The following is an 18,016-nucleotide window of genomic DNA, read 5'->3' as shown; positions in this document are numbered from 1 at the left end:
GAGTGAGTAGGTTTTCCGGAAGGTACCGCTGGCCTGTGGAGGTAAGACGCCGACAAGCCGAGGGCGTCGCCGGGAAGCGGTGATGGGAACCGGGAGAACAGCTGCCAGGAGGCTGTGGCCACTTCCGCTCGCACTCGCTGGCTGGACCTGCAGACAGACCGGTGTCTCTGCCTCGACAGGTCACCTTAGGTTACTGACCAGCGAGAGACCTACAAGCTGTCATCTGGACTTGAGAGAAAAGGTTCTCGAGTCATCGTTCCACGTGATCGGCAGCCTCCACTCCCTCAGCATGTCCTGTCCTTGTGACACGTCGCAGACCTTGGTGTTCACGACTGGCCCTTGGGCTGCCCGTGAGAGAAGGCACGGAGGTCCACGTCTGTATAAGTTAGCCGAACCGCTTTCCGAGTTTCCTCAGCCCCGATTTCTGTCGCCCTCCGTGTCTGCTCCCGTAGAGCCCCGAAGCGGTCGCAGTTCCTTTCCCCTCACTTCGCTGTCCCACTCCCGCCAGTCCCTGCCCTCAGTTAAGGAGAAACCTGGGTGGCCGAGTGAACGAATCTCGAAAGATACGGTTGTCCACAAAGTCAGGCTCTGAATAGCTGAGGCTTTGCTCCACATTCTGAAAAAGAAGTGGACGTTGGATGAGCCTAACTGGGGAACAAATGTTTGCAGTGGGTTTACACCCCCTCACCGGTGGGTGACAGTTCTGGGAGAGCCTCGGAGACGATGGGGCAGAGCTCCGCCCGTCATCGTCAATCCTGAGCGTCCTGGAAGCATCGAAGCCCCTCATCGGGCCAGGCCCGAGTCTCCTGCCTCTTGCTGCGTGGTGTCATTTTTAGCCACATCTGTAACTCTGTTTCCATATAAAACATGATTCTAAGTGCACCTGTTCTTTTTAGATGCAAATCCCAGTCTAGTGCCCTCAGAGCTTTTCTTTACAGCAGGGGCGTCAAACTCATCTTTGCCGGTGGCCACATCACCCTCTCGGTTGCCTTCCAAGGGCCGAATATAATTTTAGGGCTGTGTAAATGTAACTACTCCTTAACTAGGGGCAAGGAGCTCTACATTCAGCCCTTTGAAGGCAACTGTGAGGCTGATGTGGCCCCTGGTGAAAATGAGTTTGACGCCCCTGCTTTAGAGTGAAAGAAGTTAGCACTACCTGGCTGAGCACAAAAAGCAAAAAAAAAAGAATGCAGTGCTAAAGATACCAGTGTGTAAGATGTAACTGACAGATTTCTTTAATGCTACTTTTATATACAACAAAACCAGGCATCCTGATGGCACCAGGATCTTGAAAACTAAAAGGATTTGGACAGAAAAAATTTTTTTCTAAGGAAGGGTAATTATTTTAACAGCTGTCCTCGGGAAAATGCTAATGAGGTTGAAGCTGTCTCAAATTAGCAATTAGAAACATCTTGAGGACACAGTAGCACTTAATTCCATTTCCCCAAATGCACAGCTCTGCCAGAAACTGAATGAACCCGGTTACAGGGGCCCATGTTTTTGGCCGGTGCTCTTGCGACCGCCCTGAGATGCCTCGCTGAGTCAGCTCCTCCCTGTCTCTCTCTCCCTGCAGCGCCAACCTGTCCAAGGCCGCCTGGGGAGCGCTGGAGAAAAACGGCGCCCAGCTGATGATCCGTTCCTACGAGCTCGGGGTCCTTTTCGTCCCTTCGGTGTTTGTAAGTTCACCCTTGACACCGCCTGCCTGCCACTCACGAGACAGTTGGGTTTTGTGTTGTCTTCTGGAGTCAGGAGAGCCTGTCCGAGGCTGGAGGCTGCAGAGCCAGGCGCTCACCCGGAGCCCATGCTCTCAACGGCCGGCCTCTGGAAGCGTACCTGATACAGTGGGAGGTGTTGCTCTGGGTAAACTCAACAATATTTACATAGGTGTCAGGAAACGCGTGTGGAGATTTATCATGAGGTGGCGACCAGTCACCAAAGAAATGAGTCAGCCGAGTGTGAGCCGTTTCAGGCTGGGGGGATGCCTTTGGAAGCAGGAGGGTTGGTTGAAGGGTGCTCAGGATGGAGGGCAGGTGGGCAGGGGCGAGCGTCTCGCATGAGGGCAGTGGCAGGAGCACACGCAGGGAGGCGGGGAAGCTCGCGGCTTCTGCAAGAGGTGAAGTTCAGGGGCTGCAAGGGTCAGGTGCCGTCAGACTCCCGGGCTGGCTGCCCGGGAGGACCTTGACTTGGAAGCCGTGTCTCTCTCGAGGTGTCCGGCACAACCAGCTTGTGTCTGCAGCTGAACCCCCAAGTGGCTAGTTTCCGTGTAGGGACTGAGTTGTACAAGCCATATTTTTCTTTTTATTTTGGGGGAGAGAGAGAGACGTTGATTTGTTGTTCCACTTATTGATGCATTCTTGTCGGTTCTTGCATGTTCCCTACCAGGGATCAAACCCACAACCTTGGCATATCAGGATAACACTCCAGCCAACTGAACTACCTGTCCAGGGCTCAAGCCATAGGTTTCTCAAAACACTAGAATCCCTCTTGGCTCAGAGGCACGCGGGCCCCGAGACTGCCTGCCTCCCCCTTCACGGGCACTCTGGGCTCACACTCCCTCATCGGTCAGAAGGGCCCTCACCATGAGACGACTCATGCTTTACTTTTTCTCTTTCTTTTTGCGCCACTTGCTGTGGTTGAATGTGTGACACACACACATGATCTGGCTCCCCTGGAAACCACTGGGACTGGACCTAGAGGTTCCACTCAGGGAGCGCTGGGTCCTCTGGCCTCAGGCCTAATCACCCAATGAATGTGCCCTGCCCTGCCCAGCAGGGCTCCCCGCGCCTCTGTCTCTCTTGCCTGCTCCAGTGAGAGCTCTCTTTTTCCCTCTCCTCCCCTCACTGGTCTCCAGCCGTCCTTTTCCTCCCCATCTCAGAGGGTTTCACTACGAAACTGTCTCACAGGCCTTGCCTGAGGGTAGTGTCCCAAGATTCCGATACTTTTTTTTGTTTCCTACGGAGTCGAATGCACATCCCAGCACAGCTTGCAGCTGTGTGTCGATTTCCTCTTCCGCGGCCCCACAGGTAGAAGGCCACCCATTTTGTGTAGGTCAGGGTGCAGCTTCCCAAAGGTTCCACCGATGAGTGCGGCCCGGCCCGCAAACCGCAGCCCCTCCCGTGGTCTTTCAGCTTTGTCTCGGGGGAGTGGTAGATTCGCTACACAGGGTAATAATATTCAGTATTTGGGGTGATGAGAGTGACTGTAGTTTCAGACACTGCTAGAATTACCTTCTATAACTACTTAAATAATGGAACGAATTCCACATCCCTCGGTTTGGCATTTGTTTTCAGCATTTGCAAAATCCTAGTCATTCCTCACTGTTTCGGCCTGATCCCTCAGCCTGAAAATAGTAAGAGGGAAGGAGGCTGCACTTTCAGGTCCGTAGAAGCCACCAGTTTTTACCTCCACGCTTGTTTCTGACTAGAGAAAGCTACCAGAGGAAAATGGACGTGGCCATTCAGACTCTCCCAGTTGAATCTCTACTGGACTTATTTCTGTGCTTTCAGAAGAAGAAAGGGCCCCACTGTGGCGCATTTTGGGTAACATGGAGAGTTGGGTATTGAGAAGGAAGATAAAGAAGAGACTCCACCACCACCACCCCCCCGTGCTGTGCCCACAGATTCCAGAGCAAGGCCCCACCCGGGGCGACCGTGTAACTAACACACTAAGTAGACCCCAGCTCCTCTAGTAATCAGAGTTCTGGGACCGTCTCACAGTAAGCAGGCTCCCCCGCGGCACCGACAAGGACCCACAGATGCCACTGTCCTGTCGTCACTCGCCCTTCTGGTGGGTGTCTGAGTCCTTCGGTGAGTCATAAACTCCTTGGGCAAAGTGCTGACGTTAGGCCTGCGGACAGTACACGGGAGTGTTTGACCTTGACCTCGCCGGGAGCTGATAGTCCCATTAGGCAAGAAGGTCCTAAAATCAAATGGGCCCCTTGTACGAGAAATGTCACGGGTGTGAGCTGGGTGCCGAGGTGTGTGAGGAAGGTCTGGCCTGAGCGAGCAGACCCCAGAGGGCTGGAAGGGGGCATTGGTGTTCTTTTCGTTGGGCTTTGAAGAACCCAGCCTGAGCTTTCATGAGACCACAGGAGGGGGATGTCACGGGAGCCACAGGCGAGAGGGTCAGCTGATGCCAGGAAGCCTGGGGCCCACCGGCTCGGGGCTGCCGCCACCGGTGACACCCCACGTGTCTTCTCTACATGGTCGCTGGCCGTCCTGCTGCTTACAGCGAGGGCAAGGGCTCGGGGACGCCCTCTGTGGCTCTGTTCTGCCCCAGCCCCAGCCCCCGACAGTGGGCCTGTCTCAGAGACGGGGCTGCTGGGAGCTAGGAAGCCACCCTGAGAGGCGGAAGCTGCCAGAGGGTCTCCCCCATCGGGGTGTCCATGGTGTTCTATCACGGTCTGCTCGAAGCAGTCTCGGGGGCCTCGGTGACACAGGAGCCTTGGACCTTAAGCTGCTGTATCACAGCTGTGTCACTTGCTGCTGTTCGAAGCTTCTGGAAAACAAGCAGACCTTGGCGTGGCCTGCACAGAATGAACATTTACGATTTGACTTTGAGGGCAGCCCGGGGATCTGTGCATGAGGTAATTTGTCCTTTTGCGGAGGTTACGCAAGCACAGGATGAGACGCTCTGCTGGTGAGCGGCACATCCCAGGCCTAGAACTGAACATTCTGTCTGTGGGGATGGCCTCGTGGGCGCTCGGCTGGGCCCCAGCAGCACCCGTGCCCGCTGCTGGGCAGGCCCTGGGAACCGGGCAGGAATGAGAGTGGGGTCTTTGTTCTCAGGAAGCTCGCGGAGAGCCAAGGAGACAGCGACTGCAGTCTGTGATGAGATGGTGCGGAGTGTACAAAACACAGGGGCTCTGAGAAGGGGCCCCGTGACCTGCGGGGTGGGGGTGGGGGAAGGCTCCTTCAAGGAGATCACATTCGACTTCACGTGGTTTTGAAAAAGTATGAATTTAACCCCCCACCTGGGGAGACGAGGCCTCCAGCCGAGAGGACAGTGCAAGTTCTGAGTGAGAAGCAGCAGGGCTCCGTGTGCCTGGGAGGGTCCAGGGCCCTCTGGTGGGAGTGCTCTTCCGAGAGACGCACCGCCCCACACGGATAGTGGGCAGCCACCCGTTCCCTGGGGTTTTTTAAAAGATTTTTTGTATTTATTTTTAGAGATAAGAGAAGGGAGGGAGAAGGAGAAGTGAAGAAATGCCAGTGTGAGAGCGAAGCTCTCAGCCGCCTCTTGTGAGCGGCCCTCCCAGGGCCCAGGCCGTGTCAGACCTGCGACCCTGCACCTCACAGGGCGGCGGAGGTCAGGGCGGGAGCCCTCGGTTTTCTAAGCAGGGTTACTGGTCTCTTCCGGTCAGTTTTCAGAGAATTTGAATCTTATAAAACATCTGCAATTATGATTAAACTTGAAGTTATATTATTCAAAGGGTAAGGGCACTGGCAACGTCCTCAAAATCATCGTAATTACTTGACCACAGAAAAGTCTGCATTTCACTGAATTGTTATTGCCCTTCACCCCACTGTCCTGGCCCAGTGTGCAGAAAGCCGTCACTCGTCTGCCCCTGGTCTGTGTGATCTCCAAGCTTTGTCATTTCTGACTCTTTAGTGCTGCTGGACAAGCCGTCGTTTCTGGCCGTCGCTGCTGCTGCCGCTGCGTCCCGTCCAGGGCACGTCAGCTCCTGCTGCAGCCGCCTCTCACCCCACCCCCTCCGCCTCCTGCAAGCTGCTCTCCACCCTGTGGCCGGAATGTCTTTGCAGCCCACAGATGGGGCAGGTCGCCCATCTGCTTCCAGTCCAGTGAGACAGAAGCCAGGCTGCTCAGCACAGCCTGCTTTCCCCGCCGTGCGCTGGTGCCTGCGTCCTGAGGCCCTCCTATCCAGCCGCACAGAACCACTGGTTCTCCTTAGGAGCTGGGCCCACCGGGTTAGTCGGGGTTCTGCAGAGAAACAGCCAGCGGGATGTATAGATACAGAGAGAAGGAGATTCATTGATCATGAGGAACTGGCTCATGTGATTTCGGAGGCCAGGAAGCCTCCTGGAGGAAGCTGTGCCTTCTACAACCTGGGGACCCTGGAGAGCAGACGGCGTTGTTTTCATGGAGTCTGCAGGCCCAGGAACCAGGAGTTGTCACCCCTGTTCAGAGTTCAAGAGAATGTCCCAGCCCAGCAGTGAGACAGCAGATTTGCTCTTCCCTGGCCTTTCTGTTCAATTCCGGCCCTGCACTGATTGAGTGATGCCCACCCACTTGGACAATGGGCTGGGGGTGGCAGGCAGGTCACAGTCCACTGATGCGGATGCTAATCTCATCCAGAAACACCCTCAGCGGTACATACACCCAGGTGATGCTGAGCCAGACCTCTCAGCGTCCCGTGGCCCAGTCAGCCCGACGTGTAAAATCCGCCTTCACACCACCCTTCTAACCAACCTCAGTATGCTAGGAATGACACCCCTGAATCCCAGCCCCATCTGCCATCCCTCCAGGTGCCCCTCCCCTGCCCCCACGGCTCTGCGGAACCTGGAGCTCATCACGTAGCCCCCGACGTGTAGCCTGGACTCAGTGTCTCCTTGACCAAACTGTGAGCTGCTTTCACGTGGGGCCTGCCCACGGGAGCCTCTTGGGAAAGGTCTGCTGGTCAATGTCGTTCCTTAAGTTCCCACAGCACACGGTGCCCTGCTGTGAGGAGACCGAATGTGCAAAGTAGTGACCGCGGATTCGATCCAGTGGGCGTTGCGTGTAGCAGGTGCCTGTGTTCACACGCCGCATCATACGCAGTCTGCAATGCGGACTGGCTCGCCTGTAGCCCCCTCGCTGAAATCAGAGCACCCGTGCACGCACTCACACCCGTCTTGGGAGCCTGTGCAGTTCTTAATTCGCCAGCCCCTGTGTGTTCATGCGAGTTCTGGGTCAGTCTCAGTCTTCGAGTGGCTACTGACCAGAACAGTTAGTTGTAAAACGAGGTCGGTGGCGTTTCTTTCTTTAGTTTTCTCTCCTCAGTACTAGTGAGACATGCCTTTTAATGTGTTTAGTTACGTGTTTGCCAAATACATTTGCTTAGTACCCAGTTTTAAAGTTCTTCTTCTGACTGGACATCTTCTGGAATCTGGGTTCTTGTGCTGAACAAACTCAAAGGGTCAGAAGGCTTTGCCAGAAATAAATGGCAAAGGTTTAGGCAGGAGGCACAGGGCTCGCAAACTGCACACACAGCCAGGCAGAAACCCACGAGTGTTCGAAGGGTCAAGAGCTTTTATAATAAAAAGCGCATTCTCAGCTCCAGGAGCAGTCCAGGGCGGTTACAAGCTGATGCCCAGCAGGGACGGACCCCCGGCGGCCTGGGCACCCCTGGTGGTCTGGCTGAGAGCGCCCCCCGGGCAGCCCAAGGGTTGTCTGCAGGCCCGCTGCAGCCCCAGGCATTGATGCAGGCTGGAAAGCTCCAAAGTCTACACCCCACACTCCTACAGCAAGAATAGAACCGCTTCCTCCTGCCTCAGCCTACTCGGTTTCAGTGACTACTTTACTCCTTCACTCTGTTCCTCACTTGCGAGCGGCCCACCTTTGTGCTTCTTCGGCAGAACTCCAGGTCCGAAGCGCCCACACCTCTGAGTTATCAGCATCCGGCATTGCCACGTCTGTCCTTCACCAGCAGGCCGCCCTCACCACTGTGTTCCAGAAGGCTGACCCGAGGCCAGTGTTGCGAACAGTCGAGTTCCGTGCGCAGAACGGCACAGTCTCAGTCACGCCGTAGGCAGTCCCAGGCAGGAGCCCTGCCCCTCTCCCCTCTCCCACGGCCGCGACGGGCCTGTCACGCAGGAACCCATGGCTGCGTGAAGTGTAACATCGGTGCGGCCTCCAGCTAGTGGGCTGAGAGCCAGCCCTCCCCGTCCGTAGGAAAGATGCCACTTGATACCTGGGATTGATCTGGAAGCTGATAAGCCCCTGGCAACTAAATGTTGGTTTATTCATATTTTTCTGCTGCTTTTAAATGAATTAATCAGTAAACTCATCATCTTGAGATCACCTAACCTGCCATAGAGCATGGAGTTGGTAGCTTTTTCTTTGATCAGAAACACTTTCGAGAGCTTTGGGGATTTATATCAGAGCGCATTGGACCATGCACCCAGCACTTAGCTAATTGTTGCTACATAGTTGGTACTTAATTAAAGACTTTATTCTTTTGGGATCTAATGTCAAGTTGTTCATATGGACAGACCCAGGGGGAAAGCCCCGGGACTGAAAATCTACCTCTGTAAGCAGAGGGCAGGGAACGACCAAAGAGAGTGCGGCCTCCCCAGTCGCTGATTAGTAGAGAGGGTTAAAGGAAACCAACATAGGAGGCGCGTCTGGGGCAGCTGCTGTCCCACTTGACCAGGTCGCGACAGCAGCCTGTTCCTGGAAGCAGCCCGCAGCAGGAGACTTCGGGACTGCTGGCTTAGGTCAGAGTGGACATCAGTTAGGGCCGGTCTGTAAGGGAGTTCTGCAGAAAGCACCTTCGTCCTGGCCCGGGTCCAGCTTGCAGGGCAGACAGAGGTCATGTGGTAGCACAGTCCCTCCTCCACACGAGTGCGTAATATCTTTCAAGTTGCCCCTTTAACATAGCTGTATTTAACTTCTAGATTAGACTGATTCATGCAGCTCCTGGAAATCTTAATGTGGGAAATATCCAATGATTTGAAGGATCAGTAACTGTATTTTAAACCCTAAGGCATCTGTGAGGGTGTCAGGGAATGCAAGTATGTCTTTGAACTTCATTCATCTTGGTGTTTATTGTGCACACACCTTGTCTGGTGCTGGCTGGGCCCCAGACTGGAACCTGCCTAGTATTTTGTGGCTAGAACCCCTCCTGCTTCTGGGAAGAGTGTACGTGATCAAAGCCGCATCCTCCAGACAAGGCAGCCGAGCATCTGCACTGTCCCAGGGCCGAGAGCCGTCTCCTCCCTCCTAAGCCCCGGGGTCTCCTGCTCCTGAGATGGCAGGTTCTTGTTTCTGCATCAGAATTTAAAATGCTTCCACCAAGTTTCCAAGGACTTTCATTCAGGTTTCAAGTCTCTCTCTTTCCTCTCTTCTGGTTCAACTATTTTATTCTCTGTTGTTGCTGAAAATGGCAATATTATTCCAACTGTGGCTCTGGCTGGAAGAACCCGCTGTCTAGTTCCCGGCGCCACCTCCGAGGGCCTGCCTGGGGCCCTCGGGGTTTCCCAGGAGGGCACAGCTGGGCGGACTCGAAAGTGGTGTTTCTTCGGAACCACTCAGCTGATAATCAAGGCCCTTGCGTCCTGTTCCTTCCTTTCATGCCTCTTCCCCTCCCCCATCCAAATCCAGTCGCCACGTGGCCATCTGCCCTATCAGGAGATTTGCTGGTCTGCTGGTCGCTGGCATCTAATTCCATCCCCCTTCCCATCTCGGCTGCAACCCAGTTCTGAAGCTGGGGCCTCTGCACCCCACCCCCACCCCTCCCACAGCCTTTAAACTTTCAATGGCTGTCCTCCACCCACACGATGTCCAGATTCCTTTGTGTGACTTCCAAGTCTGCTGTGAACTGGACCAGTGTGCCTCCCACCCCTTCCTGACACACCCCGTCCTGACACACCTCCATCGCTGGCAAGTGCTCATTGGTGTGTGCAGGTGAGGTGGGCCACGGTAGCAGCTGCCACTTCACCGTGGGCCAGCCTGGGCTACCGCAGCCTCGGGCTCCTATGCACCTTGGAAAGAGGCAGAGTGTAGACAGACGCAATAGAGAGATGCCAAGGACCGAGTCAGGGCTAGAGGAGGCAAAGGACCGGGAAGGGAGCCGGGATGGAGCTCGCACGCTGTTAGGCTGTGGGTCTGTTGCTTTGCTTTTCAGGCTCCTGGTTCTCAGCCTTGAAATGGGGACAGGGTGGGATCGTTTGGGACTTAGAGTTGTGACCTGGGAAGTGTGTGCTGCGGTGCCTGGGGCTTAGCCAGCACTGGGTACCCGGTGCAGTTCACGTTGGCAGATCAGCAACAGGGGGTAGAGGGCAGAGACCCAGCCTTAGTCAGAATGCTGACGTCATACCCACGATGACATCACACGGGCTTATCCTCCAGGAAGCTTCTCCTGAGCCCCCAGCTGGAAGAACTTGCAGCTGATGGTCGGATACTGACTTACAGGAAGCACAAGACAGCCACCTTCCTGAAGTGTACTTCCTTATCACTTAGCCCCTCTTGGACTAAGTACACTCCTTCTAGAAGGTTCAGCTGCCATTGCTGTTTTACCCAGGGAAACAGGGTTTTACTGCTGGAGGATGCCACTCAGGTGCAGCCGAAAGAGCATCACGTCTCTTGACTGAAGTTTGGGGACGCTCCCCGTTCTCTGTGATTGCGCTGAGCTGCTAAACCCGACCCATCACGGTGGTAACCAGCTCTTTCTCTCCCAGAGCTGACGGAGGGAGAAGCCACCAATTTCTCCTGTGTGACACACGTCCACCCTCTCCTCTGCTGTTTTATAAATGTGTCGTCTCAACTGTCTTCTAAGTGCTCATGCCTGGGAGGGCGCCTGCCTCTATTTCATGAAATGCCAAGTGATACCACTGTGATATATAAATAACAATAATTAGAAGACAGCCTCAAATTATTTGACATCCAGATTGAAGGGAAAAGTGGTACTTTTTTATAGAGATATAACACGCTAGAATTTGGATCAGAAATGGCATTAAAAAAAAAACCACACTGCTTCCTGTCAAACACGATGGCTCAGACCTTCTCGTTTGTGAAGCTGGACACAGGACACGGAGCCATCGGGCCTGGGTCCGCCCCAGAGACCCTCGGCCCTTCACCAGGTGCATTTCAGAGTCACAGGACTAAGCCCAGAGCAAAGAAGAGGGAAGGCTTTTTTTACCTGAAACTCCATAAATTATGTAACAGTCATTAAATCAGCATCACTTCCTACCGCTGGCCTTTCTTTTTAAAATGTCAAGAACGACGGTTTCCCGAATTTGGCTCATCCTGACTTGTCTGCCTTAATATCGCCTCTTAAATATGCGAGGAGTTTTTCCTCTGTTGTGGCTCCTGGTGGGTGAGATGAGACCGTCCGTTCACTTTGTGGAAGGAACTTAGGGCCAAGAACTAGGAAGGCGAGGGCCGATTCCCGCCTCGCCACACAGTAGCTCTGCGGCCGTGGGCGGCTGCTTATTCCCCAAAATGTGTGTCTCTGTATGTAAAATACCAGGAATGACCCCGCAGGGAGCACCCTGCCCATTCTTACATCACACTGTTCACATCCACACGCCACTTACTTCTAAATAACTTGTCCGCGCCAGAGCCATTCGATAGATGGGGCTGCCGAGGACCGAAGAGGTGAAGTCACTGGCCTGGCGCCACACGGCCAACAAGGCACGCACACGAGTGAGAGGTTGTCGCCATTCCCCTCGGCTCCAGGACGTGTCCAGGGTGGGCTGCGAGGAGGGGCCCCAGTGCAGCCTGTCGGGCGGGTGCCCAGCTGTGCTCCGCCGAGAGGCACGACACCAGGGACAGGCCCCTGCTGCCCTGCTGCACCCTCCTGTGTCCCTGAGTTTTAGGAATCTTTCCTTCAGTCTCTTTCAGGCCTGTGTCTTGCTGTTTGCACCGACCCCACCCTCGTCCAGACACCTCCCCGTGTGTATCTCGGTTTTTGTTACCGTGGCACTTGCGCTGTGCCCCTCACCGCTGGCTCATCCTTCCCAGCTCCAGTCTGCGCCCGGCTGCCTTTGTGGTGCGACTTCTGTGTTTGAGAGCCTTCCGCACCCCTCCCTGCTCGCCCGAGTGAAAGCCATCCTCTGCGCTGGGCACTTTTGACACTTTGGGTTCTGAGTGATGGACAACCAACTCAGTATGAGGAAAAAGGCAGGCTCGGGGCCAGTCCCCTGCTTCAGGCTGAATGCGAGGGCCGGGCCGGGCCATGAGAGGTGGGTGCAGAGGTGGGTTTGGCGGCATGAGGGCGCCCTGCAGCTCCAGGCTCACACCTTACTAATGAGCTTCCCAGCAGGAAGCTGGGCTCTTCCCGACACCGCTGTGGCCAGGGGCTGGGCCCAGACACAGCCACCGACGTCCACGCTGCTTCCCATTCAAAGCCCTTCCCATCCTGCCCTGACTTTCCTCCCCAGCCCTCCTCCTCCTCTGCATCAGGTCACTCACTCACAGTCCCCAGTGTGGCTGCTCGGCCTTCAGCCCTGCTGGCCGGCCCGCTGCTCTTCCTGCCCATCTCTCTGTGAAAAACGGGGACCACGAGTGTACCCGCTTTTGTGCCCAGCTACAGCACTTCCTGCAAAGCCTTTGGGCACGCGCCTTCTCTCGTCGAGACCGACGGCTTTCGCGTCCCTCCCGTTGCTCTCACGCAGAAGCCTTACGAGTGAGCAGGGGAGGCGCTGGGACCCGTTTGTACAGCTGTGCCTTGTTTGGATACCAGCTCTCGCTGAGACTCGTGCTGAGTGCCGAAGTGAGAAACATTTCTACGATAATATCCAGGTGTTTTTTTAATGTCGGTTTGACAAATGAGGGAATTGAGGCCTAATAAATTGGTGGCCGAGGGTCCCACAGACCGTCTTTCTTAAGTTCTTGGAACACGTAAGCTCTCTGCCACCTCTGGGCCTTTGCAGATGCTGTTCCCTCTGCTCGGAACGTTTTCCCCGCTCTCACCTGAGCAGCCCCTACTCGTCATTCAGAGTGTAATTAAACGTCAGGTTCTTAGGGAGCTTCCCCTGGCCACCCCGCTCCCCAAATCCAGAACAGGCCCACCAAGCTCTCTGCTCATACTTCTGTTTGTACAGCGCTTACTGCGGAACGTAGTGACTTTACTGTTTAGGACGCATTTGTGTACTGTCTCCCTGTGGGACCCTACACCCCCGAGGACAGGCACGGTGACGTCTGTGGTGGCTCTGAGACGGTCAGTGCCAGCACTCGTGCTGACATGGAGGGACATTGGGAAGTTGCGTGAGTCAAGTGCAAATGTGAGCCATTGGCAGAGCCCGGGAGGCACCAACTCGAAGGCTGGACCCCAGATGGCCTGCGGTCAGCACGATTGCAGCCCTCAGTGTCCTGGGCTGTCCCCCGAGCACCTCCCCTGCTAAGTGATGTGGTCACCAAGACAAAGCTCTGGAGCCCTAGCTCTTTGGGTTCCTAAGATTGGCACTGTCTGGTAGGTGGGCCTTCAGGATGTGAAGGGTGGATATCCTTCGGGTGGGTGGGCAGAAAGGAAGAGACACAGACCCGCAAACGAAGAGCCAGAGGGGGGTGTGGGGGCTTTGGGAGACGAGGCTGGTGCGCGGGCCCTGTGCTGGAAGGAGGCAGCGGTTAGTACTGCGGCCTCCACACAGAACCTCAACCCGCACGCTGGCTCAGATCCAAAACTAACACCCCGTTCTCGAGTTCTTGAAATAAACCCTCCATTTGGTGGGTCTAGAAGAGTTTTCACTTTGACATCCCTGCCACATTACATTGGAACACTTTCATTATACATGAAAGCGACTTTTATTTCTTCTTATACCGGAGTGAGCAGCCTGTTACTATAGCGATGTTGAAACTGTTTCGAGATATTTTTATAGAGTCTTCTTAACACTCACTGCATACTGGACATAGTGGTTAGTGGAGATGGGCTGTAGTGTTTTGGACTGTTTTTCTCTTGCATCTTTGTATTCTTGACTAAACTTCTGCAAACTGCTACAATTTAATTCCTGACATTTGACCCTCTCTTATTTTTAGGAAGGAAACATTGGGGGTGTAACTATAGTTGATCTATCGAACGTGGAAAACAGCCGTGAAATAACGTGGATTTTGTGTGAGCGCCGTAAAGGTGCAGTTGCTCCTTGAGACGCCCCTTTCAGAAAAGGAGGTGCGGTCATAGCTCCCTTCTGTGTGTCCGCAGGGCCTGGACAGCTTCCGGGTGAAGCAGCGGTTCTTCTCGGGCAGCCAGGAGCCCGCGGCGTCCTTCCCGGTGCCGTTCGACCTCCCTCCGGAGCTGTATGGGAGCAAAGGTGAGTCAGGGGGACCTGGGGGGAGGTGCCAAGGCAGAAACAGGCAGTGCGCAGGAGAAGCTGGGGGTCTCTCGGTGGCAGGCTGGCCTGTGGCACACTCTGGAAGCACAGGCTTGTGGAGGCCCCTTTGCTGCCCCACCTGGGGCCGCTGGAGCCATAGTTCTCCAGCTCGCTGGTCTCAGAGCCCCTGCGCCCTCCTATCGCTATGGAGGAGCACCGAGAACTTTGTTTACGTGGGGGTTTCCGTCCATTGGCATTTACTACATCAGAAATTAAAACCAAGAAGTTTGAAAATATTTACTAGTTTGTTTTAGAATAATAACCCATTATAGAATAAAAACCCGTTATAATGTCTATATTTTTAAAACTGTTTTCCAAAAAATGAAAGGTGGCACTGTTTATACTTTTTGCAAACCTCTTTTCTATCCTGGTTAATGGAAGATAGATGGGTTCTCACAGCTGCTCTGTGTCACACCACAACATGTGATATCATGTGTGTCATGTCACATGGGATATCATGTGTGTCATGTAGCATCTGTATACTCGTGAGAAAGTAAAAGGGCAAATATGGCTCACTGTGTTGGTGGAGCTGATTTTAACATTATAGCCCCCCACTTCTTCAAAGGGAGGTCCCTGGCCACACGCTGAGAACCGGTGTCTCTCAGGCAGGGCTGGCTGGCTGTGCAGGGGAGCCCCCTCTGGCCCAGCCCCCCAGCCCCCCAGCCCCCAGCCACGCTCTTGCTGCTGCCACCCACTGCCTCAGGGTGGTCTGTGAGGTGAGTTCACACAGCAGGTGAACGGTCAGGTCAGGTGTGGGGCAGGAGCAAGCTTGCCTGGCCATGTAGATCCTTTTGGCTGGTCTGATAATCTGATAGACAGGAGACAGATTAGGGAGAGGAAGTAACCAAACAATCCTTGCATTTGGGAACCGCCCCCCCCCCCCCCCCCCCCGACACACACATGAGAGTCAGAGACCCTGAGTGCACGGGAGGTCCGGAGAGAGGAAGGGGGACTGAGACAGACGGGAAGTCCTGAGATGAGGCGGGGGGTGCTGCAGAGGGTCCGTGTGGGGCACTGAGAAGAGCAGATGTTTGGTGAAGAGAAGTCTGTCTAAAGAGGGTATTCCTCGGATAATCTCACTGTGCGCAAGGCCCCTACTCTGTGCTTCTGGGAAGGAGGGGTGGAAATTTCTCTCCAACCCAAGGTGAATGTCACCTTTTGATCAAAACAGCCCGCTGACCACAGAGGCACTCTGGGGTGACTCGCTCCAGACCCCCTGAGCAGACCATTTGCTGATTTAAAACGGAAAATGTGCATGTCCGCACAGCCAGTGTATTTTCTCCCGGAAGGTAGAGGCCTACCCAGGTGGCCGAATTATAACCTGTAGTTTTTGAGCAAATGCTGGCGATGAGCAGGGAAATTTTGGGTTTTGGTCAGAAAGTTTTTATTAATGACATCACCCAATTAATATTCTGGGGTCCCTTCCTTCCCAAGACTGTAAAGAAGAGGCCCCAGCAACTCCCCCTGCCTCATGCACCCTTTCAGCCTCAGTGGTGCGTCCAGCTTCCCCGACGGCCTGCTCTTTACCCTGTAGCATTAACCAGGGCTCAGGCTGCCTGGGTGCCACCCCACCACCCATCACACACACACAGATGGACAGCATCGCTTTACGGCCAGACTGTGTCGTACATGCTGCTACAATGTATTCCCTGACCTCGGGCAGTTACTTGTGTTCTGGACCTTCACGTCTCTATCTGCAAAAGGAGAGGATAGGAATGCCTGCTTCACAGGGCTGTGGAAGAGTAACAGGGGTGTCGTCTGCAGCGCTCTGGCCTGCCCAGCCTTGTTGTCCAGAGGCCACAGTCAGGACATGTCAGCTGGGCGCCTGTCCTCTGAGATGCCCAGCCCGGGTCCTGACACGTAGCAGTGGGTTGGTGTCCCTTCTCTCCCTTCCTCCGTGGTGAGTTTATAGTGCAAATGGGCTAAGGCTCCAGCAAGACAGGCTCTAAACCTCCCCTCCACCCCCACCCCTGCCCAGGACAGACCTGACCATCCCTCCTTCCTCCTCTGTCTGGGTGCTGCACCTCTGTTCTCCTTTTTGCTGTTCTTCCTATTCCTTTGTTTGCTTTTTGCTTCCTTTTAAACCGAGTTCTCCTGAATTAATATGGAGGGGTTGTGGCTGGTCTGACCTCGGGGTTTGTACTTCCCAACCCCGGCCCTTGGCTAGACTTCTCCTCCTTCCTTATCCAGATTTCCAACGGATTTTGAAAGGGAGAATGAGGAGATAGAGGAGACTTCAGAATATCCTGAGGTCCCTTTAAGTCCCAATAGAAAAAGCATTCCCAAGAATTAAACTGGGTAGTGTCTTGATGATAAATCTTTTGTTTGGCCAGCAAGAATGTTTTCCATTATTTAGCTGATTTTTATGTATTTCCTTTGAAAGATACAAGAGACTGGGGCATTTTATTTATTATCACTATGATTTGACCTCCGCACCGCTCTACTAGCATGTAGAATAATGCCAGTGATTCAGATGTTACCATTTCATACACAGCCAACGTTCAAGGGGTTGGCCGTATGGCCAAGAAAAGGGCATTTTACCAAGATTCGGAAAAGTGAGTGGCTAAAAACATTTGAAAAGCACTTCTTTTGAAAAAGTGATATCTAAGCTAACAACACATAAGAAGATCTTGTTAAATCAGGAGCTTATACGAAAATCCTAGCAAAGAAATACACTGCTGGGAACGAATCACAGTTCATTACAAGAGGCCACCCGGCGTCCTGAAACCAAGAAATTGATCAAATAAAGCAGAAATGAAGGCCGGGCTGCAGGTGCGCCCTGCCTCGAGTAGCGCCTGCTGCTTACTCGTTCACGCCTACTGTGCACAGGCGCAGTCTTGGTGTGTGGAATATGTCAGGGAGTGAGACAGACACAGTTCTTGCCCTCATCAAGTTCACAGTTACTCTTCTGTTAAGGTACACTCTACCAAACTCATTTTACTAACAGGAGCTGCATTTTTGAATACTTTTATAAAGCCAAATCACTCACATTTTAAAATGCAGCATATGTTTTCCCTGTATTTCCCACTTGCTCTGTGACCCTAAGCCTGGAGAAAGAGAGAGAGAGAGAGAGAGAGAAGTGGGTTCTCTCTCCCAGAGACACGTCTGCTGTGCCCTCCCTTTCCTCGTGTTCTTCTTCTTATCGGACACACTGTTGAGAAAGCCAAGGTAAGATTAAGGAAGGCCTATCTTATTTGGATTTAAAGAACAAGTTATATGTCAAGTTGAAGATGTAATCAAACATACAGAACTTCAAAGGATTTCAGTTATATTTTATTTATTGAGTGATCTGCTGCTTTTTTGAAAATACACATTGTATCTATATAGTATTCTTTCTAATTTTTTTCATAATTTCAGATACACAAAAAGTTACAAGTACAAAGAATTCCCCTATACTCCTCATCCAGGTCCCCCAAATGTTAATATTTTATCACATTTGTATAATTCCTCCCCTCTTCTCACGTTAACTTTTTTCCTGATCCATCTGAGAAAAAGTTGCAAACATTATGTCCTTTTTTTCTCTAAATAATTCAATATATATTTTCTAAAAATAAAGGCATTCTCTTACATAACCACAGTACCGGGGAGTGGAAATTTTCCCCTTTTCCCTCCATTCAACCATTCTGCCTGTTTGAATGATTAAAATGACACAAGACAGGCTAGCGGGAGGAAATACTAAAAGTTAGTTACATATCTACGTAAGGGGGCACAACCCTGTGAGAACAGAGACCCAAGGACAAACCAGGCTGCCCTTACTCCGTCTGGAGCTAAGCAGCGGGGGTTGTGGTTTGGGACTTCGGAGATGGAGCAAACTTGGGGGCTTCGACAGCCAGGCTTTGGTCAGTGGGCCTTGCTGAATCCCTCACTATCACATTAGTTCATGTTCAACTACAGTTACCTGTGACAGCTCCTCCCTTTCTGGGGCAGGTCCTCTGTCTAAATTCCTTTAGGCAGTTTGGAGGAAGGTCATAGGTTTTCCCTGAATCATTTGT

The 18,016-nt window shown here is 53.3% G+C and overlaps 1 protein-coding gene across 9 annotated transcripts in view; it reads left to right on the top strand.

Moving 5' to 3' along the window:
- Nucleotides 1-18,016, top strand: part of TDP1 (tyrosyl-DNA phosphodiesterase 1) — a 69,497-nt gene that overhangs the window by 41,489 nt on the left and 9,992 nt on the right. For all 9 annotated transcript variants that reach the window (XM_053666046.1, XM_053666044.1, XM_053666045.1 and 6 more), the window contains 2 exons: nucleotides 1,574-1,676; nucleotides 13,856-13,964. In XM_053666046.1, coding sequence (XP_053522021.1) covers nucleotides 1,574-1,676; nucleotides 13,856-13,964 — 212 coding nt within the window. The remainder of the gene's footprint in view (nucleotides 1-1,573; nucleotides 1,677-13,855; nucleotides 13,965-18,016) is intronic.

This window comes from Artibeus jamaicensis, unplaced genomic scaffold (genome assembly GCF_021234435.1).
Source record: "Artibeus jamaicensis isolate MK-2021 breed Jamaican fruit bat unplaced genomic scaffold, CSHL_Jam_final contig_444, whole genome shotgun sequence".
Classification (NCBI taxonomy): Eukaryota; Metazoa; Chordata; class Mammalia; order Chiroptera; family Phyllostomidae; genus Artibeus; species Artibeus jamaicensis.
This window is presented reverse-complemented; position numbering and strand designations above follow the sequence as displayed.